Here is a 22375-nt window from a genome sequence, read left to right on the forward strand (position 1 = left end):
TTTCTAAACAATAATGAATATTTATTCTGGAACACAGAGCAAGGGTACAGTTCACATGATTTTTCTCGAAGAGACAAGTTTGAAGAAATCAGTTCAGCTTCAAACACTGCAGGAAATAAATTAGAAACAGGAACCTTGCAACAGGCCCAGTGTTGTAAAAACTGGCAGTTGGTCCCAGCAGACATATCTTGGATGCTTTTCAACAGGTGGTTAAAATCGGGGGGCTCCATAGTCATCAGGCATCCGCTCAATGTTATATCTAGAATGAATGAAGCATTTTGGTAAGTAGTCTATCATAAACCCACCATGGAATGCAGTGAAAACACAATAAGGGTGCCACTGTACTTGCTGGCATTATTTGATTGCATTTGATTAAGTGAGCTTGAATCCATAAAACCCTTTGCTATAGTGATCTGAAGGCCCATAAGGCAACCATCTTTCTGAAGCTAAGCAGGCAAGGGTCTGGTCACCACCTGGAAATCTCTTGTATGCCACTTTCTACTTTGATGGGAAGAGAGCAAACAATAAACAAGGACATGAGAGCGGCAAGCTTTTGGAGCCAGGGAGCAGTCTTGTTTTTTATTAGTCTATAAAGAACTATATAAATAACAGGAGCTGTCAAAGCGGAAGAAGAAAAAGAGAACTTTGTTACGAGGACTTTGCTGGTCACATTTGTTACAAATTGGATATAAATTGTTTAAAACAAGGAATAATAAGTTACTTTGACTGTTGGGTGTGATCGGGAAGGAAACTGAGTTACTATAATCCCTCTAGAGGAGCTGTGGGACACTACAAGTATTGTTGGCATCAAATTTGAATAGGACTTTTTATCGCCTGGGAAACTGCAGAAATGGAACACTATTTTGTCTACAGAGGTCTACACACTAAAGGAGACAATAGATTTATCTATTGAAGAATGGAAGGGACTTGACGTAATGTTTTGTTCCTGAATAACAAAGCCTCTGCAGAGGAATTAGAAGCTTTTTGGAATTAGAACATTTGTGCAGGAGAGCAGGGGAAAAAAAAAAAAGAGGAGGAGAGAGAACAACAAGAACAATAAGAATAACAAGAACTGGACAAAGTTGGAAGATAGACTCCTTCCAAGATTGGACATGTGAAACCAAAGATGACCAAAAGATGGCAAAGACTAATAAAAAGACGGCAAAGCGGACTGGTGAAGGACTGTGGTTTAGATGTGGGAGCTCCAGGATGACAGTAGACATTGATGGACATTGGGAACGCAACCGGGAAAGGGGGGAGGGAAATTTGGAATCCAAAGGGTGTTAAATTACATTTTATTCTTTTTTTTTATCTTTCTGTTTATCTTAATCTGTATTGCATATTAAAGACGGGAACTCGTGGAAGGGAACAGGTCGATTTTAGGGGATGGGAAAATATTTTTTTTAAATTGGGCCAATGATAATAATTTTAAAATTTGGGGTAAGAATTTGTTGAATCTATTTGAAAGAATTGGAATACAAGAGGGGGAGGGGAGGGGAAGTCCTGGAAAGATGCCAATGAAAATAAGGTTTTAAATTTGGATGTTTTTCTTTTTCTGTTATATTTGAAAATTTTTAATAAATATTATTTTTTAAAAAAGAACTATATAAATAACAATGTATTAACTTTTACTTGACATAGCCCTTGTTATTACTTATATAGCATCAATAATGAGTAGCTCTTTAAAGACTAATAAAAAGCAAGAAAACAGGCTTTGTTCCAAGGAGCTTGCAAATCTTGATTTAACAGGAACATAGGAAGCTGTCTCAAACTAAAATTAGACCATTGGGTCCATTTAGCTCGTTATCATCAATGATGACTGGCAGCAGCTCTCCAGAGTTTTGGGCAAGAGTTTTTCCTAGCCCTACATTAAGACACCAGGAATTGAACATGGGATCCTTTGCTGCAAAGGCAAAGCAAAGCAAAGCAAAACATGTGCTCTACCAATGAACTACAGTGGATAACAGAGTTACGGGCAGAAGGGAGTGGTAACATCAAACATGTATGGGTATAAATAAATGCAGTTACATATACAGGCAACTCCCCACTTACACAGGGGTTACGTTCCAGCCCTTGCACACATAAGTGAAATTCATGTAAGTGGGGAGCATCCTGAACTGTCCTTGTGGCTAGTGAGGAGACTCCAGAGCTTGAAGAGAATGTCCTGTAAGGGTCTCCTTTTTGAGGCTGCTCAGCCTCCCCTCAGAACAGCTGATGTGCAGGGTAGTGGTGCAGCAGCAGCAGCAGCAGCAACTTTCCCCCATGTCAGCTGTTAAGTGGGGGAGCCGAGCAGCCTCAACAAAGCCCCACTGCGCCTTCGGCTCATGAGAAGACCCTCCATGGACATCCTACTCAGGTTCTGGGAAGGGTCTTCTCAGGAGCCACGTACTTCCAGCCACTTCCAGACACACTGCGCTGTGTCTGTGCGCAGTAGCATACGAAAGAGAAACTGCCTGTACTTAGACTTTCTTTTAGTTTGAGCAGCAGGATATGAACACAACAGCATTCTCGCACTCATGTTGTGGTTTTCTTATTTCTATTAAGCCCTTCCTTTATAATAGGTAGACTATCTATAAAACGACAGGCAACGTTTCAAAATACACTATAACAAAGTAAACTGCAATTTAATTTGTGAGAATATTACTCTCAAGTGGGAGCTCACCTACCTGTGGTTTGATATATACATTATTGGGACTCCCGGGATCTTCCGTATTCTCCGCTTGAGGTCTCTGTCTACAGTAGCCACTATGTAACACTTGTGCTGCAAGAAAAGAGGATAATCTAGTAACTGAGAAACGAATCAAATGCTGTCTTTCCTTTGGCCACGGAGTGCCAGAGGATACAAATTTCCAGAGGGAACAAGTTTTTAGACAAACATCAAATCTCCCTCCCTTAAAATACAGTATCTCCAAGAACATGTCCTGAAGAGCTGAAGAGACAGGATCTCCTCTGTTACTATCAATTGTTTGTAGCAGTGGCATCTCCTTCCAAAAGAGGCAATATCAGCTACAAGACAGTTTCAATTGAATGCCAGCTTCATTCAGGTCATTAATTTCAGCAAATTAAGCAGTTCTACATACATCTGCATACCAACAGAACAGACTTTCTAGAGGTAGAGGTACCTGAGTGACCCTCTGCACCAAACAGTCATCAGCATAGGTCCCTTTGTGAGTGCAGGGCAAACGTTCAAATCGTGGGTCTTTTGCTATCCTGTAATATAATCAAACAGAGAATTAAGATAGCATTGGGCCAACTGACATAATTAGAAGAATTAAAAGATTCCTAGAAGATAAACAATTTCTGTCCTTTCCTCACTAGGTATACCCCAAATCTGTAGGTTGCTATTCTCAGCTTAATGTTTATTTCTGACTGTCATCCTGCCTGTCAGATGTATTGCCTGGGTATGCTAACTGCCTGGCCTCCAGCAAATTAAATAATAGGAAGCTTCAAACCCTTCTCCCAGGCATACACTTGGGGTTCTATCCAGTGCTCATGCAACAAATTTTGTGCACACGACTGAACCTCCTCTTCCCCTTCCCCCACTCACACCCTTAATATCAGAGTCTGGAGGATTGTAAGACCCCCTGAAGCAGATTTGGGGGCATGTGAGAGGCAGAGAGTAAACTGAAGTGCAAGGCAAACTCCATTCAGTTCTCTGCCTGCTGATGGAACACAAAAACCTTCTTGAATTCTTTCTCAGTCTCCTTTGTGTAGCACAATAAACTGCTTTCTTGAAACCTTGATCTAACTGGTGAATCTACAAGCCAGTAAGTTATTCTATGAACTTGATCATTCACTCAAGCTACAAACTTAGGAGGAGGGCAGAATTGAATTCTGCCTGGAAGAGACTGGGAAGATCAACTGCCTTGCTTTCTTCAAAAGGTACATCCAGCCTGGTGAACAAAAGAAGTGAAGCAGTGACAAGCTGTCCAAGTTTAATGATTTCGAATCTAGCTCTTGTACCCCAAGGAAGAGTCCCTGTTCTTCACATTCCTAAGTTAGACTAGATAAACTCAATAACAGAGTCCACTTATAGGTCCCTACCTTAGGGCAACACGATACTTTTGCCCCAGTTTCTCAATTTCAGCCATGACACAATCTGTGATACACGGAATACCTACAGGAATACAATAAATATTTAATATCACCAAACTGAATTGCAACAAACTCCTGCAGGTGCCTAAATCAGAAAATATTAGGTTTCAAAACTATGAATATTCATACAGCCCTCCGAAAGTCAGTCACATCATTGACAATTATCAGAACAGAAAGCACACTCTTAATTGATCTGCTTTTCATTTCTATTTATATTATTCTGTGCATCTAACTGATATTTTGAGTAAAACATTAATAAAGACCTCTTTGACAGTTATGGTAAAATCTGATAATCAGCGAACTTTTTTTATTTCATTAATGCAACAATAAAGTTAGCAATAAAGTAGTTATTTTTAAACAGCTGGTAGTCATGATGGATACACTTGTTAAGTCTAACTGAAAAGCATTTAGTGGCAAGCACTAGATGATGATGATGATGATGATGGCAACAACAATAAGAATAATGAAAGCCAGAACCTCATACATTACTGCTACTTTAGTCTTAACAATGTGCCACCATTGATGGAGTTTTTATAGTCTCAACTTATCACAATGATGTTACCCTGGAACAAGATGTAACAGATCTACATACTTACACTTAGCATAGAGGCAATCCATCATTGACTGCACCAGATCCAGTTTGGCTTTAATGGAAAAATTAATGAAGTTGGTATCAACCAGGATGTAGTAGGGAGGCCCCAGTTGTGTATTATATTGGAAGAACAAACAGGAAGGATATTTAGGGCTGAAATGACAAACATGGGACAAATCAAGTTACAAAGGGGAAAACAAAACATACTGTCCACAAATGGCGTATAACTTCAGAAGTGCTTTTTCTCAGCTTACAAACTCTTGAAAATGTATTGAAAAATGTGTCAAAATGCTCAGAGGACAAAACACTCAGTAAGTCACATTTACTGCTGAAAGTGTGCTCAAGCATTCTAGTGTGTGTGTGGGTGGGTGGGGGGTGCTTTTACATTTCAACCACCATCTCTTGAGGTCCCACCACATGGTGTTATTCTCAGTACCATCTTTACAGCAGGGAAGAACATTTTACAGCAAGAGAAGGGCTTTTAAAAAGAGTTTCCTCAAGTTGTGGAACCTTCTCCCAGTAGATGTCTTTTCTTTTCAAGACAGCTAAGTCCTTCTGCTCAAAATATTTTGGCAGAACACCAAAAATCATTTATTCCAATTATTTGTATATGTGCTACTTGTAAGAAGCAAAACACTTAAAATAAAGAAAGTTTGGCCACTTTATCACTGACTTGCAATGTGCCACCCACTACCTGCTTGATCAGCTCTAGTTTGCTAATGACCCAGATAATAACATGTGTTTGCCAAGCCAAATTAAAAGCACCCACATAACAGTCTTCATGTTAAGACACAATCCTGAGCATGTTCACCTGAAAGTTAACATCTACTACAGGCATAGGCAAACTCGGCACTCCAGATGTTTGGAGACTACAATTCCCATCATCCCTGACCATTGGTCCTGTTAGCTAGGGATGATGGGAGTTGTAGTCCCAAAACATCTGGAGGGCAGAGTTTGCCCTTGCCTGATCTACTATAATCAATGGGATTTACTTCTAATTTTGTATTAAGGTAGCCAACAGAATTGATGGGAAATCATTAGATACTTACACCTCTCTCTCTTTTATTGCACTGGAATCATCCTTCTTTTTCTCTTTAGGTTTTGCTCGGTCTGCCTCTTTGCTTGGGGTGGCAAAAAAAATTTTTTTTAATCATTTGTACACACCATCTACTCAGTAAACCACTGTAGATAACCAAGGGACATTATTGTTGGGAAAAATTGTATCAATATAGGATCACAAGATTAAAAAAAGTTTGGAGATCATTTTGGAGCACCACACAATCCTACCATTATGAATTTGACTCAATGGGACTTACAGGATCACTTTGTTAAGTGTTTCAGTCTTGTTAAATATGCAAAACTCTTAGAATTTACACTTCAGTAGGTGCCACTAATAAATAATATCAAGAGACTTACATGCGCTGGTCACGGAGGCTGATCATGCGTTTCATGGCAGCATATTTCTTTGCTTTCTTTTGTTTCCCCTTAAAAAGGAAAAATTAATAATAGACCATTATTTTTTTAAAATACTATAAAACCTGTCATCCTCTTCCACGCACACTACAGTCATAGCCAGTGTTTAATATCTAAGAATTGTTGTTGTTGTTGTTTAGTCGTTTAGTCGTGTCCGACTCTTCGTGACCCCATGGACCAGAGAACGCCAGGCACTCCTGTCCTCCACTGCCCCCCGCAGCTTGGTCAGACTCATGCTGGTAACCTCGAAAACACTATCCAACCATCTTGTCCTCTGTCGCCCCCTTCTCCTTGTGCCCTCCATCTTTCCCAACATCAGGGTCTTCTCCAGGGAGTCTTCTCTTCTCATGAGGTGGCCAAAGTACTGGAGCCTCAGCTTCACAATCTGTCCTTCCAGTGAGCACTCAGGGCTGATTTCCTTCAGAATGGAGAGGTTTGATCTTCTTGCAGTCCATGGGAATCTCAAGAGTCTCCTCCAGCACCATAATTCAAAAGCATCAATTCTTCGGCGATCAGCCTTCTTTATGGTCCAGCTCTCACTTCCATACATCACTACTGGAATATCTAAGAAAGGCGATGCCAAGACTAAAATCTTTTACCAACAGGACCCAGTTCCTGATCTGTGTGGGTGGTAGCTATGGTAACTTATTGGTAATGGAAAGGCACTCCATACATCCTGTTCCTTATTATCTAACATGCATAATAAGAACGTCTTTACTCAAATTAGGTTCTCATCAAAACACTCCAAAATTGGCTTCCCCAGGTTTGAGAGATACAATTGCAGGATCCACCCAATCATAACCACTGGATGGACGTAATTCATATAGGTATTGTTTACTGCCTGCAAACCTATCTTTGCAAACAGTGTTCCATATTACTCTAGGATTCACATACCCCAACAGCTGAACTACCCAGAAATGTGAATATCTATAAGGAACATAGTAGCACAGGAAATATTTGGTATATTGACTAGAATGGGGCAAAGACAGGAGCATATTAAAAAATAAATAAATGTAAGGGGCAGACTTTAAACCACAGAGTCTAGGACTTGCCGATCAGAAGGTCGGCGGTTCGAATCCCCGTAACGGGGTGAGCTCCCGTTGCTCGGTCCCTGCTCCTGCCAACCTAGCAGTTTGAAAGCACATCAAAGTGCAAGTAGATAAATAGGTACCGCTCTGGCGGGAAGGTAAACAGTGTTTCTGTGCGCTTCTCTGGTTCGCCAGAAACGGCTAACTCATGCTGGCCACATGACCCGGAAGCTGTATGCCGGCTCCCTCGGCCAATAAAGCAAGATGAGCACCGCAACCCCAGAGTCGGCCACGACTGGACCGAATGGTCAGGGGTCCCTTTACCTTTAAGTGGCAAACAGGAGCGTAGGTTTTTTAAAAAAATGTATGTGTGAAACTATTTTTGGATAGCAGACTCGCCATTATTTCCCACCCACCCTCCCCCACAACCTCCAGCACCCGTCCCTCCCTCTAACACTTTCTACTCCCTCACAGCACGGGTCCTGAGAAGCACCTTCCCAACAACAGAGATAAAGCTAGTCATTTCATACGCTCGTAAGCGGGAGCGAATTTAAAAGCACGTCTGGTGGGATTTTAAAACACTTTTTCAGTTTCCCCCTTGCCCCCGTCTCTGTCCAACATCTAGCATGGTGAGCCGCTCTGGCGAACTCGAGACGTTTCAGTTATGCCCAACGAAGCTTTTGCTCAGCAAAATGGACAATGGAGAATTAATCGACAATGGAGAATTAAATGGACTGTGAGAGGACCGCGGGTGAGAGCAGCCAGTTCCCTGCCATGCCACGCCACAACCCCGCACCCGAGGTAAAGCGCTCACCATTTTGGTAGTCCCAGCCACAGCGTTCTTCTCGCCCACTTCCGGCGCGCGCCATGTTCGTTCGCCCAACGCTTTGAGCGTCACTTCCGGCCACTGGCGGCCAGGGGGGCAGGGCGAGCGAGTGAGAGAGAGTGTTGTAGCTGGAGTGCGCTGTGGCAGAGCAGGCACGGAACCGACCCTGACCGTTAGTCCCATGACCAGCGCGGCTACTCCCTGACTCGCCTCCGTTGCCTCCCATGAGCGCCGCTTCCCCTTCAGAGAGGAGGCAAGAGAAGGGAGGCATTACTCGGCGGTGGGGTTGGGGTTTCGAGGCGAAGAAGGAAGCAGCCGCCGCCGGCGGGAAGGGGGCGGCGCCCTTGGGAAATCTTCCGCTGCCCTGCAAGGAGGGGGAGCGTCCCGGTTCCTGGAAGTAAAAGCGGGGTGTGGGGGGAGGGATAAGATGTAAAGCGGGGTGTGGTGGTCCGAGTCCCGCGAGGGCATCGGGCCCGGTGGTGGGTTTCGTCCTAGTTTCCATTTGGGGCTAAGAAGTAAGTTTGGCCCTCAAACCCCGTTCTTCAGATTGCGCCGGGCCAAATACTCAGGTTGCCGAAAGCCCTGAAATAATTCGGCACCATCTCGTTTTTCCTCTCCCCCTACCTTCCAGAATATTCTGTTCCCCGCCTTTCCCTCTGACGGGACTCAGGTTTACCTCAGGTGCTTGTCTGGCAGAGGGGAGAAAAGGGTGATCTTGTGGCTACTTGGTATAGTCAGAGTCTGCCTGGCACATAGTTGTTGTTGTTGTTGTTTAGTCGTGTCCGACTCTTCGTGACCCAATGGACCAGAGAACGCCAGGCACTCCTGTCCTCCACTGCCCCCCGCAGCTTGGTCAGACTCATGCTGGTAACCTCGAAAACACTGTCCAACCATCTCGTCCTCTGTCGCCCCCTTCTCCTTGTGCCCTCCATCTTTCCCAACATCAGGGTCTTCTCCAGGGAGTCTTCTCTTCTCATGAGGTGGCCAAAGTACTGGAGCCTCAGCTTCAGGATCTGTCCTTCCAGTGAGCACTCAGGGCTCATTTCTTTGAGAATAGAGAGGTTTGATCTTCTTGCAGTCCATGGGACTCTCAAGAGTCTCCTCCAGCACCATAATTCAAAAGCATCAATTCTTCGGCGATCAGCCGAAGTTACTGCCCTCAAATTTTTGTATGCGGAGTTTCTCTCCTTCCTATTCCTTTCCCACTTTGAATTTATCCTGAAGGGCAAGTTAGGAAGGAGCCATGCTTCTTACACTGCTCTCACATGGGAGTTTCCGATTCAAGGAACCATCCTGGCTTCAAAGGTTTCCTGGCTGTCCTGTTGTAGCTAGTTTTGCTTTGTTTCTGTTCTTCCACATTAAAATGTTTGTTCTTCATTGATCTGGAGGATGGTGTTCAGTCCTGAATATGCTTCTCTTCCTGAAAGATCCGAATCGTGAAAGTGTTTATCTTCTTGCTCCCTTTTCTTTTGGATTTTTGTTTGTTTTTTATTTTGGTTCCAGTTCTGTCAGTATTGCCCTGTATATTAATCCAGTAATAGTCTGTAGAATTCTGAGTTTGTATTGGAGATCTGTACTTTCACGCCTTTTATAAGTGTGAAATGAAATAGTAAATGTTTTTAATTCCCAGTAGGGAATTTAAGCACATCCTATTGATGAATTTCAAACCACTGTAAATACAGTGTAGCTGATTTCACAGCTGTTGTTAAAAAAAATGATAGTGATCTTCCAGCTGATCTTTGAATAAGCATTTTGTGGAAACATGCATACAGAAAGTCTGGAGTTACGTGGTTCATTGGATTCTTTCCAATTAATTGCTGATTAATTTCTAATGTGATTCTTTCAGTATCTTCTGTTGTAGTAGAACAGTTTGGGACTTGCTGGTCAATGGAGGAAAAAAATTGTTTGCAGGTGTGATGCACTGTAATTACTGATTAGCTGATCCATATTAAGCGCAAGCCTTTTGAAGTTATCAACTCATATAATAATGATGTTAGGTGGGTTGCCTTGCCCTCCTTTCAAAGTGGGCCCATAGAGGTGGGGAGGTAATGGGCTAGTCAGATCCCCATCTGTCTGCCAGAGGTAGGTAATACATTTAGAGAAAAACAGTTTTCCTGATGTGAGATAAAGGCACACTGGTAAATTGCTACTCTTATCTGAATGGCTCCTTTTATAATACAAGCTTATACATAATTGTTCACTTAGTCACTAATGCGCATATGCCTGTTTCACCATGTACATGCACTGCAGATAGCACACATACAGTGAAACAGGAGTGTGTAAATGCATTACATGTGACAAAATGCATAGGGAGTTTCTTCACCTCTACATGGAAGTGACCTCTGTGTAGGGAACATTGATATAAGCAAAACTTCCCTCAGTTGCTTACATAATTGCTAGCTATAAACATATGTGTAAGCTGAGAATGCAATTTTTAAAAGGACAGCTCTTTAAGACGTTAAGCGTTATCAGGAGCGTTAAGATTGAAGGGAGTACTGTGTCTGGTAGATGATGTGTCTTGGTAATTATGGGTATATGGGCTGTTTCACCTTTATCTATTTTTGAAGTATTTAGCTTTAATGATTTGTGTAACACTTTTATTTATTCTGGCCTACAAGCAAGTTTTGTGCTACAAGAACCAAAATAAAGCTCTCCTTTGTCTACCTTATTTGATTTGAAATGGGATTTAGGGAGGAAGATGAACTCATGGATAGTGGAAACAGTATGACTTGTTAATGGAAGATTGGTTTGGAATATTTCATTCATTTTAAAAATAATCCTTATTTACATTTAGCATCTGTAACAGTTTTTTATAGCATGCAAGAAGAAAAAATGCTAGTCATGTTTATTTTTAAAAATTGTTCTTATTAAAGATCTTGGGTTACAAAAGTACATGCAGTTTCTCTGCTTTCAGTTCATAGAGTTCTTTCTACAGATCATTCATATTTGATGTGAGACACTAATGTTATAGGCAGTATAAAGTTGGGGGAAAAGAGGTGGGGAGGGAGAGAAGAGGGGTAGTGAACTTTCATTTTTTATAGTATATGTGCTGTAAGACTTTTGTGTCAGCGTCACGTGGGTAGGTTTTATTGCTAGTAAGGTTTATAAAAGGTGGAATTTGGTGGGGCAGTGTAACCTGGCAACATGACAGAGACCTGTTTTTTTTGATACTGATGTAGGCAGCACTTACCTGAGAGTAAATCCCATTGTGGCTTGCTTTTGTATAGATACGCATAGGATTGCATTGTTAATTGCATTCTGGATTATAAATTTACATGTGATGGGAATGCAGGTTTGTGCTAGCTGACCCTGCTAAGTTCAAACATTGCTGCTTGCTTGTGGTCTGTGTGCAAATTATTTCAATGTGACAGAACATTTCCCCTCCGATTATTCTGTAACACTGCACATGGGGAATAAAAAGTTGCTATAGTTTGATGTGGAAGGGGAGTGGGTACCACTGCAGGATTCTAAATATAGAAATCATGATAACAGTTTACAGGAAAAAACTTCCCATGTGGATAGCTCAGTAGGTAGAGCATGAGACTCTTAATACCAGGGTCATGGGTTTGAACCCTACATTGGGTGAAAGCTTCCTGCATTATGAGGGTGGGTTGGAATAGATAGATGATCCTCATGGCCTCTTCCAACTCTACAATTCTATGATTTTATAAGTTTAAATAGTCATATTAGAATGATGGGCTTCAGCTCTAATAGTATTTCAGAATCCATATTTATTTGTGCAAGCTGAGGCAGAATATAATTTGGACATTATTTTCTGAATTTTTGATGTTTTCCGTTAGCTCTGAAAGCAATTGTGTTGATTAACAGTGCAGTATCCAGAGGAGAAGGGACGCGAGTGGTGCTGTGGGTTAAACCACAGAGCCTAGGACTTACCGATCAGAAGGTCAGCAGTTTGAATCCCTGCGATGGGGTGAGCTCCCGTTGCTCTATCCCAGCTCCTGCCAACCTAGCAGTTTGAAAGCACGTCAAAGTGCAAGTAGACAAACAGGTACCGCTCCGGCAGGAAGGTAAACGGCGTTTCCGCGTGCTGCTCTGGTTCACCAGAAGCGGCTTAGTCATGTTGGCCACATGACCCGGAAGCTGTACGCTGGCTCCCTCGGCCAATAAAGCAAGATGAGCACCGCAACCCCAGAGTCGGTCACGACTGGACCTAACGGTCAGGGGTCCCTTTACCTTTACCTTTATCCAGAGGAGAAGATGGCACCCCGCTAACCTTAGCACTGCACAGAAAGACATGGGTATTCTTTAGGTTGAGCTATCCAATAAAAACACTAACTAAAAAGTGACTTCTGCAATCATTACCACCACAATGCTATCCCTCCTTGTACTTTGAATGGCCTAGTACTTCTTTAACTATTCTAAACAACAGTCTTTGCATGCAAATGATTTTCCTAGAGTGTATTATGGAATAGGGCTTTCAAAGTATTTGGATTTACAAATGGGTTTTATCATTCATGTTATCTTGGGATCAAGGCAAGATCAGGTTATAGAGGATCTGTAAAATTGCACACTGTTTTGAAGAAAGGATATCTAAAATGCCTTCTGAATGATTTATTCATTCCTCTGGTCATTACCTACTTGTTCTAAGCAGTCTGATGATCCAGATTAGCTCACCAGTCTAATAATTAATGTCATTGTATCCTGGGAACGGGCTAAATAAGTAAAGCAGCTTGCACCTCTGTGCCCTAAGTGTGTTTGATGGCTGCTCCACGTTGATGCGATGCATAGGAGAACGTGTCAGCTCTTTTTGCTCTCTTTTGTCTGTCTAGCTGGCATCTTGCCTGTCATTTCATATAAAACAAATGAATCAGAGTTAAATTTACTGAGACTGCCTTTCAGGCAAGGAGAATTCTGAAATAGTGCACCTAAGAACAGTGACAAAGTGCTGAGTTGTCACTAACCTCCAAAGATTAGAAAGGATATTGCCAAGTTTCAGGTCAAAATTTATCCAGAAAATATCTGTCATTTGATCTTGCATGGAGGATGCTAATGGAAGGGCATCTCAGAATGACAGTTTTGTCTCTTGCAGTAGTTACATTTATCACTTCAATGGAGGGAATTCTAAGCCCATATTTTAGTGTTATGGGATTTCTTTGGAAAGAAAAATGCACACATAACCTTTAATAAGGTTCAGTAATGGAGAATTTTGATTGAATTTCCAAGCAGCTCAATAGAGAGCTTGTTTTTGAAGATGGACTTGAAGAAGATACCAGTTTCTTTGCCATGGGGATAACCCTGCCATGGAAATACTTGTTTAGGCTATTCTTAAGTTCTCAATTTCTGGAAGGTTTGGAATCATTACTATGAATTGACAATAATATAATCCATATCATGTGAAGAAACTCTTATACTTAGACAAGGGTTACCCAAGCAAGACTTTGATCTTTAGCAGGCAGTCCCTAGACTTGATGAAAGATATTGGAGGAGAGGCAACTGCTTCATCTGGTACTCCTCAATACTGAAATGAAACTTTTTTCGCAGCCTGGATTAGAATGTAGATGCTAACTAAATTTCCTGGCCCCCACTGTAAAACATACAAGTAGAGGGGGTTTCTTGTAAGTTAGGAGGATCTTTACTCAGGCAAATAATGATACAGTTTCTGCAGCAAACATGAAACGTAAGGAGTAACAGTTCAGGAGTCAGAGCAGGGCAATAAGTTGATAACTGAATGGAAGCAATGAAGGTGTCCCCACATCTTGCTCATCTGGCCTCCCCTGTTCAGCTAGGAAAAGAAGGAATGCTTGGGCAAGTGGGTTTTCCTCAGATATGTTAAAAGGAGGAAACTTGAGACATTTGTTAAAAACCAGTGAAGGTGTTGGATACAATTTCCTATCTCAATAATTTGGAAATGTGTAACAAACAAAAGACTACTAAAGCTACAGACCTCTTGGAGTCGGGGGAAATCTCCAATACTTAACCATGTAAGATTAGAGTAGTAGTTGCTTGATAGTTTAAATGTTTTGCAGGCATTGGTAGTGGTGTATTTTCCCCTTTCCTGTTTATAGGTGTGTTTTTTAAAATTCCCCTTTATAGTTCTCACTAAAGAATAATTGGATGATGGTCAGTGTTTTGGACGAAACCGAGCGTGGCATTTCTGAAAACAATTATTTTTGAGGCCCTCCTTTTGTTTCATTCTGAGTAAGAAGACACACTGTTGCCATTGCTAATGGATATAATTGCTGCTGAGTGCCCCCAGGTCCTCCCCTCCCCTGCACTTTGTTGCTGCTGCTTTGCTTTCCAGTATTGCCACACAGGACTACCACAATCTGATTTTGTGAATGCTGTGCATACGACACATCTGTCCTCTTTCTTTGTCCCCTCTCCAAACCATTATATGTTCAGCTGCATTCTTGTGAAACATTATGGTACACGTACATTTTATATATATAAAAGACGTTTCTACATCCACATCATCTTGGGCAAAGTTGCTCTAAGTTTCAGAACATAAAATCTGGTATATATAAATAAAGCTCTAGTGCTGTTGAAGTTATATGATGTGGTCTATTTGCTGATGTCATGCTTGGATTTTGGCTCAGTCAGTTTAAAACGGAAGTGGTGCTATTGAACTGTTTTCTTGTCCAGATTAAAAAAAAAGAATGCATGTATTGATTATGTATTTATGTTTCACTTCAGGTGATCTCCTAGCAAGTTTTTGAGGGCTGCATAGTGTGACAATGCAGAGTGCCACTACTTGGGATAGTTGCCTCATTGTCGTGTTTGACTCCCGAGCTGTGAACCTGTATTGCAAGTTCCAGGATTATTTGTCTCAATGATGACATTCCCTTCTGCTTTCCCCCCCCTGGTTTCTGTATGCTGAACAAAGTTCCTGATGAATGGACACTCCCCTATTGTCTTTCAGGGCATGGGAGCTGGTGTAAAGGTATGCCCCCTCTCCCCAGCCAATCAGTGGAAAATGGTGGTGAACCTAGCTGTGTGGGCTGTGAACTGCAGCTTGATAGAACTACCCATCAGAAAGGAATAAAGCTCAGTATAGACTTTTAGCATAGTTTATTTGCTACTTCTGTTAGCTGACAATACTATAAAATATGTTGCTCTATTAGATGACTGCTGTCTTTTTAAGACTGGACTATTGGGAACAAATTGCTAATGAAAGAATTCTGCATTTACAATAACACTAGTATGTAGCACAATATGGCCTAGGAGCTGATGTGCCATAAAATTCAATATGCCAACCTACCGGTACCCTTTCTGCAGGGCTGAGGTGGGTGACAACTGAGGAGACAACCTTTCTGGTGGTGGTGCGTGGTGATGACCCATTTATGGATACTTGTCTCAGAGAGACTTGCCACAGGTTAAGACCTCTTTATTTGCCCAAAGCTGCTTAACAAAACATGATTCTCTGCTAAGACAGTTGTACTTATGGTGCTATTTGCTGGGTTTTCTGTTGTTGTTGCTGATTCTGCTTTTATACATTTATTCCTTTCTGCTGCTCTGGTATTTCATTTTTATTGTTTAAATATTCTAAAGTTAGTTAATATTGTGAGCTGCTTTGGAAACTTGTTCAAATTTAAAAGTAGGATATAAGTACCGGTAAGTTCTGTAAATAAAACTGGCCATGTGTAAGAAATGGACTTACCTATGTTTGTTTTTCAACCTTCACTGGATAATTTCGGTGATCTTCAATTTCTGATACTCAAAATAACCTGATATATAGTGGTGCTTCTAATTTGTTTGTATTCCCTTGCTTTGTAATTACATCACTTTGTAATTCTGTGCTGCACGACAGCCATATATTAGTTTTATTTGTTTTTTTTAAAATGGAGGGCAGATTTGAGAAAAAAGGAAGTTTGGTGCATTTTCTTAGGGACCAAACACTATTGTGAGATTTGCAGTGAAAGGGATATTGAACTAAATCTGCTTTCTGTATTCCAGATGCAGCTGTGATCCTCGGCTGTGTCTCTCATTGAAGGGACCTGATGTTTTACGTTATTGGTAAGCAAATAAAGTATTTTTACAAAATCCAGAAGCAGCCTGTAACTTCTTTTAATTCATTCATGTGGACTTCATTGTCTGTTTTGCTAATACTGTGTTTGTTAACTTACATGCCATTTTCTCCTAGCATTATCATTGGTCCCGAATCTTCCTCAGTTTCTTTCCTTAGCTTTTGTTGTGGTGACAGCAGTCTTTGAGGCAGACATTTTAGTGCCTGAGGTAGAACATTAGAACATTAAAACGATACTTCCATGCCATGGGGGTAAAATATAATAAACTATGTGTAATTTACAAATTGTTGCCTCAGAATCAACTGTCAATGGTAGAGCTAGCCCTTCTGAGATCTCCAGGGTTAAATGTTGTAAACTCTCAGCTAGAGCCTCCATGGTGATTGATTTTCAATGCCTTCTTGGATTAATAACTACAGTGTATTTCCCCCCCCCCCTTTCTATAGGTGGGATCACAGTATCTGTGGTAGCTTTCTTTTTCACCATTAAGTTCCTCTTTGAACTTGCCGCACGTGTAGTCAGCTTCCTCCAGCATGAGGACCGGGAGCGCAGAGGAGAGCGGACAATTTATGACTACGTGCGAGGCAACTACTTGGACCCCCGCTCTTGCAAAGTCTTCTGGGACTGGAAGGACCCATATGAGGTGGGCCACAGCATGGCCTTCCGAGTACATGTAAGTGAATATTTTCTATTTCCATGAAAACCTAAGGAGTGGATCTAGGTTTTATTTCAAGACAAACATCTATAGAGATTATGGGACTGTTTCTTGGAGGTTTTGTGCCAGTTTTGTTACTTAGGCTGAACAGCTTAATGCTGGTGGTTATCAACAGCACAGACTACGTTTTTGCTTTTGCAGTGAGTTTGGGTGAGCTTCTGACTTGTAACTTTAGACTGGTCAAACCTAGTATCGCTCTTTTCTTCTGGGTTTGTTTTTGTTGAATTTGTTTTGAATGCATATTTAAAATTTGGTGGGCACATATCTTGAAGCATGATTGGGCATGATGATTTTTTTTGCAAATGGTGCCAGCATTTATATCAGGGATGTTGTAAGCGGAGAGGGAATAAGCTATCAGTGATTACTAGTCATGTTGGCTGGTATAATACCTCTAGGATCAAAGGCAGCAAATCTGAATACCAGTTGCTGGGAACAACAAGACAAGGCTATTGTGCTCATGTTCCACAGATATCTGGTTAGCCACTCTGGGAAACAGGATGCCAGTTTAGTTAAGCCTCTGGTCTATTCCAGAAGGGCTCTTCTTATGTTCTTCAATAATTACAGAACCGTTCATCACCTAATATTGGGCACTAATTGTGATATAGCATATTAAGATGCTGTTTTGCATTTATTTTTTAAATCCCCATGCAGTTATTCTATAAGAATGGCCAGCCCTTCCCTGCTCTTCGTCCTGTGGGCCTGCGAGTTCACATCTGCCATGTGGAGCTAGCAATGGATATTCCTGTGACCCAGGAAGTACTTCAGGAGCCCAGTTCCAATGTGGTGAAGGTGGCATTTACTGTGCGGAAGGCTGGGCGCTATGAAATCAGCATAAAACTTGGAGGCTTGAATGTGGCATATAGCCCTTACTACAAAGTCTTTCAGCCAGGTAAGGCCTTTTTGGGCCAATAACAAACCAAGGCATAGAAAGGAGAGCATGTCTTGTAATACGCCCCTTGTAATATTACATGCGAGTCTAAGCTGGGTGTTGTTCCTTATTTCAGGAATGGTGGTTCCTTCGAAAACCAAAATTGTTTGCCATTTCTCCACTTTGGTGCTGACATGTGGGCAGCCTCACACTCTGCAGATAGTTCCCAGAGATGAGTATAATAATCCTACCAGTAACTCGGTATCACTGATAGATGAGCACAACTACAGCCTCTCAATCCATGAGGTGAGTCCATCTCTGCTCTATCTTCTCTAAGACTGGAATACATTGATATAGTCTAACTTATATTCCTTTTGTCTAGCTTGGTCCCCAAGAAGAAGAACCTTCTGATGTTTTGTTTGAAAAGTCTGTGGTGTCTAATCGACAGACTTATCAAGTTTTCCTGAGACTCACCCTACTCCGTAGGGGATGTTTCCGTGCCTGCATCTCCTACCAAAGCCAGCCTATTAGCAATGGAGAGTTCGATATAATTGTTTTAAATGGTAAGTTTAGAAAAATACATTATTTTTACTGCCATGTTAACTCCCACAATGCTGTTGCCAGCCATTAAAAGTTAATATGTATTTCATTTATTGCATTTGTATCTTGCCTTTTGTCCAGCAGTATCAGTCTGACATTTTAGCCTCATAACAAGTGAGGTTTGTATCTTGCAGAGAGTGAAAAGAGTATCGTGGAGCGAAATGTTTCTACCTCAGGGGTCAGTATCTATTTTGAGGCCTACCTTTACAATGCTAGTAGCTATGCCAATACCCAGTGGCAACTTCCACCCCTGCATTGGGGTTCCTCTCAGCGCCGACCTTCCACTGCTACTGAAGATGAGGATGAAGACTCTCCTTCTGACAGCCAGACCCCTGAGAAAGTGAAGAAGCCAAAAAAAGTGTATTGCTATGTTTCACCCAAGGTAAGACTAGTTTGTCTATTCCCTAGTTGCACAGGATTTATTGCTATTATGTGTGGCTGTGTTATCAATCGGCTTCCAGGAACCATTTCCCTATGGTTGTTGGCCATTATTACTGTTGTGAGAGACTGTGTATTGTGCTATGAAACAGCTGGTGTATGTTTCCAAGCATATATTGTAGACAAAATTGTTCAGGACTTCTTGGATTATTGCTCTGCTAACCAGAGAACTGACCTGTGGCTACATTTTATGGTGGCTGCTGGGTTGTCAGCAAAAATGGAGTTGACCATTGTTCAAGTTCTTTCAGATTGGTTCATTTTTTAAAATATGTGACTCTCCGTTGTTTTTGTTCTTTTACTTCAAAGCAATTCTCAGTAAAGGAGTTCTACTTGAAGATCATTCCTTGGCGCCTCTTTACCTTCAGAGTGTGTCCTGGCACCAAGGTATGTTGGTAAAATTCCCCAGTGAATAATTGGATTTGTTTTGTGAAAGGTATATTCCGTTTGTCAGCCTAATCACATAAGATTGAAAACTTTCACTGTTAGGTTTTTAGATTTGCTTGGGAGCCTGCTGTGGTTTTCTATATTGCATCCTGCAATATAGCTTTCAGGTTCTTTTTTTCTTGTAATTTTCCTCCTCCCCTAATGAAGCATGTACTGAGGCTCATTCTACAAGAATTGCAATTTATAAAACCTTCATCTCAGCTGTAGGCTTGCCAGCAGCTTTGTTATTAACTGGTTCTGAGCAGATAGAGGGGCAAGGAAATGTGCCCAGGGGGTAACCTTGCCACATCTGATCAATGTGCTGTGCTTTCTGGTAAATGATTCCCTGCCCTTTCCTGCATTTCTTTGCTGCTAGTTTTCTTACCACGGGCCTGACCCTGTGCACAAACTGCTGACGTTAGTGGTGGATGATGGGATCCAGCCTCCTGTAGAGCTGAGCTGCAAGGAGAGGAACATCTTGGCGGCAACTTTCATTCGCTCGCTGCATAAAAATATAGGTAAAAAGAGTCTGGGGCCTAAAATTCTGTTGCATGGTATCTAATGCATCACAGCTTGCATAACACATACTACAGAGGACAGCTGCCGTTCTATGGTGTAGACTGCAAGTATTTTCAGAATGGATTGCATCCTTTTTATGTTGTGGTGTGCTGCTTAGCTCAGTGTTTGTTTATAAATGTTGAGCAGTTCAGTTTGATTTAGGATATTGTAATTATTATAGAGCAATCACACATGCTTCCCCTGTTCTTGATAAATTTCAGTCTGTTGCTCTCTTTCTGATATCTCTTTAGAGGAGTTCACATAACTATCTACATATGTGTTGAGGTTATGCATTTTCTCCCTCCCCCCTCCTATCTTCTTTAGTGCTTCTAAACAAATATGCTTATTTAACCTCTCCAGCTTGGTCTCAGAATAGGGAGTCTTAAACCCTGAGCCCATGTGTATGTGATAGAGCCAGTGTGTGCACACAAATACAAATACGAGGAAATACTAGAGACAAGGAAATGTTAATGAATGCAATGTTTATGTTCTGTCTCCACAAAATAGTCCGTACATTTTTTAAAAACTATGATATGTATCCCTTTGTTTCCTCAAATCCTTTGTACTGAATTTTTTTACTCCTTTTGGGATGATAATCTGTCATATTTTATGACATTCCTGAAACAGATATGACCTTGTAAGGTGTTTTGAAGGAAACAGATATGACAATGGGCTTGTTGGTTTCAGGAGGCTCAGAGACCTTTCAGGACAAAGTAAACTTCTTCCAGAGGGAGCTGCGCCAGGTGCACATGAAGAGGCCCCATTCAAAAGTTACTCTAAAAGTCAGCCGCCACAACCTTCTGGAATCAGTGAGTGTGTCTGTGATACAGAAAGCTTGGAGTGTACATAGTTTTAGAGAAGTTCTGTAGATCATTTCCTTCCTGTTCCATGTTCTTTCACCTTGAGCTACAGAATGGACTAGAGTGATATGAATTCAGGGTGAGAGTGTATTCACACATATTCTGATTTTACACCTTCCCCTAAAATATTTAATTGCCTACGACCAGAGAAGTCTGCATTAAACCAACTATTAGTCATTTTTAATGTGGCAAAACCTCAATGAGAAGCGAGGCAGCCCAGGGCAGGAAGCACAGAAACCATCAGCTCCTGACAGAACAGCCTGAGAGAGATGCTTGGGCAGCTGCTCCCCCACCTCTGCTGGAGCTGCTAAAGACCTGTATTATGAGGGAACCCAGGCCAGGGAGCATGCATACCATCAACTCCCAGTTTGCTGAATGATACTTGCCCTCCTGCATTTTATATACTGTATTAGTTTTAAAATTGTAAATCAGCTTGGGTGCCTTGGCAGAAAGGTGGTACATAAATCCAAGGAACACATAAATAATAAGTTTGGGGAAGGGGTAGGAGGACATGAAACCTAGTCTCCTTGTTATGCAAACTCTTACAACATAATTAGTTTTAGTGCGGCAGACAGATAAAATCAAGGGGATTAAACTTCCAAGGGTGGGGGAAACTAAAACATTTTAAGTGGAAGATGAAGATTATCGTGAGTGTGAACTAGAGGATGTGCTGTCACTGGTAAGCAGCAAATGGCTTTAAATCATTTGTCTGTCGTCTATATCAGAGCCAAGAGTTGCCATAGGGTTTTTTTTTTTAGTTTTCTGGTTTTGCTGTAGCTATAAATGGAACAGAGATTCTATGGCTTGACATTTCTAGTCATTTTAAATATTTTGTTCAAAGCAAGCTTAGTCTTGAGGGAGCAGTGCATTAAAGTGATAGTATGTGTCATGAGGGCACATGAAACACTTTTATTTGTGAGCACTTAGGAAATGAGGACGAGAGCTCTTCAAAGATTTATAATAAAAAAACCCAGAACTTTCAGTCCCTATAGCTCAGTAGCGTGGATCGTTTTCATGTCAAGAGCCACATTACCTCAGTGGGGAGTATTACTTATAACTCTTAAATTGTGCTTTATAGATCCAATAATCTCTTAGATCACAGCAGGTGGGGTCAACACCCAAAGTAGGCAAAACCTTTTCTTTGTGTCATTCCCTCCAATCAGTTTTTCTCTCACTCTCCTCTTCTCCTTATTCTCCTCTTTTCTGCAAACAACTGCTTGCACTGTCCTTGCACAAAATACTGCATATGAAAGGCAATCAGGATTAGTTAGCATGGAAATGCTGCAGTCTGTTGTAGGATGAACAAACTGCTCTGTTCTTCCGCTAGCAGCTCTCTGGTCATGGAAAGAAGCTTTTCTCTCTCCCTCTCCAGTATAAAAATGTAACAGACTAAAAGTTTGCAAATGGAAAGGAATATGGATTGGTGCCTGAAACTAGTGGTTTCCTACAGCTCCCATAAGGTCATCCTTCTCTCACTTTAAGCTCCACCTTTACAATGAGATGATAGCAGTGTTCTGCTTGTCATCCTACAAGAGGGTGGAGGCAATCCCCACACTAGGCCTCGGCCCTGTATACCAGAAGGAGCATCTCCATCCCCATTGTTCAACCCAAACAGTACAGTCCAGCACCAAGGGCCTTCTGGAGGTTCCCACACTGCGAGGACTGAAGCTACAGGGAACCAGGCAGAGGGCCTTCTCAGTAGTGATGCCCAACCTGTGAAATGCTCTCCCATTAGATGTTATATAACATTTAGGAAACATCTGAAGGCAGCCCTGTATAGGGAAGCTTTTTGAGGTTTAAGGTTTTATTATGTTTTTTTATGTCCTGTAAGCCATTCAGAGTGGCTGGGGCAACCCAGTCAGATGGGCGGGGTACAAATAAGTTTTTATTCATTCATTCATTCATTCATTCATTCAT

The 22375-nt window shown here is 41.6% G+C and overlaps 2 protein-coding genes across 2 annotated transcripts in view; one reads left to right on the forward strand and one right to left on the reverse strand.

The window, feature by feature from the left end:
- FCF1 (FCF1 rRNA-processing protein) lies at window positions 1–8264 on the reverse strand. The gene is made up of 8 exons (XM_079985538.1): window positions 8003–8264; window positions 6104–6171; window positions 5737–5808; window positions 4692–4840; window positions 4045–4117; window positions 3123–3210; window positions 2667–2761; window positions 1–259 (listed from the first exon to the last, which is right to left on the reverse strand). Exons 1-8 carry the CDS (start codon window positions 8195–8197, stop codon window positions 211–213), a joined length of 789 nt encoding a protein of 262 aa, XP_079841664.1. The 5' UTR covers window positions 8198–8264; the 3' UTR covers window positions 1–210.
- AREL1 (apoptosis resistant E3 ubiquitin protein ligase 1) overlaps window positions 8128–22375 on the forward strand; it is a 23047-nt gene continuing 8799 nt past the window's right edge. The window contains exons 1-11 of the mRNA XM_079985525.1: window positions 8128–8267; window positions 14669–14915; window positions 15929–15988; window positions 16443–16669; window positions 17363–17600; window positions 17716–17885; window positions 17962–18142; window positions 18314–18561; window positions 18924–19001; window positions 19417–19558; window positions 20286–20407. Coding sequence (XP_079841651.1) covers window positions 15973–15988; window positions 16443–16669; window positions 17363–17600; window positions 17716–17885; window positions 17962–18142; window positions 18314–18561; window positions 18924–19001; window positions 19417–19558; window positions 20286–20407 — 1422 coding nt within the window. The 5' untranslated portion in view covers window positions 8128–8267; window positions 14669–14915; window positions 15929–15972. The remainder of the gene's footprint in view (window positions 8268–14668; window positions 14916–15928; window positions 15989–16442; window positions 16670–17362; window positions 17601–17715; window positions 17886–17961; window positions 18143–18313; window positions 18562–18923; window positions 19002–19416; window positions 19559–20285; window positions 20408–22375) is intronic.

The sequence above is a fragment of the Podarcis cretensis genome, assembly GCF_951804945.1.
Source record: "Podarcis cretensis genome assembly, chromosome: 1".
In the NCBI taxonomy this organism is placed as follows: domain Eukaryota; kingdom Metazoa; phylum Chordata; class Lepidosauria; order Squamata; family Lacertidae; genus Podarcis; species Podarcis cretensis.

Excerpts from the sequence above, each read along its gene's own strand:
- FCF1 (XM_079985538.1), bottom strand. The coding sequence starts at position 8,197 with ATGGGACTAACGGTCAGGGTCGGTTCCGTGCCTGCTCTGCCACAGCGC. Across the intron at positions 4,841-5,736 it reads GCAATAAAAGAGAGAGAGGT|CCCTAAATATCCTTCCTGTT; the intron begins GTAAGTATCTAA and ends TTGTCATTTCAG. Across the intron at positions 4,118-4,691 it reads GGATTGCCTCTATGCTAAGT|GTATTCCGTGTATCACAGAT; the intron begins GTAAGTATGTAG and ends GTATTCCTGTAG.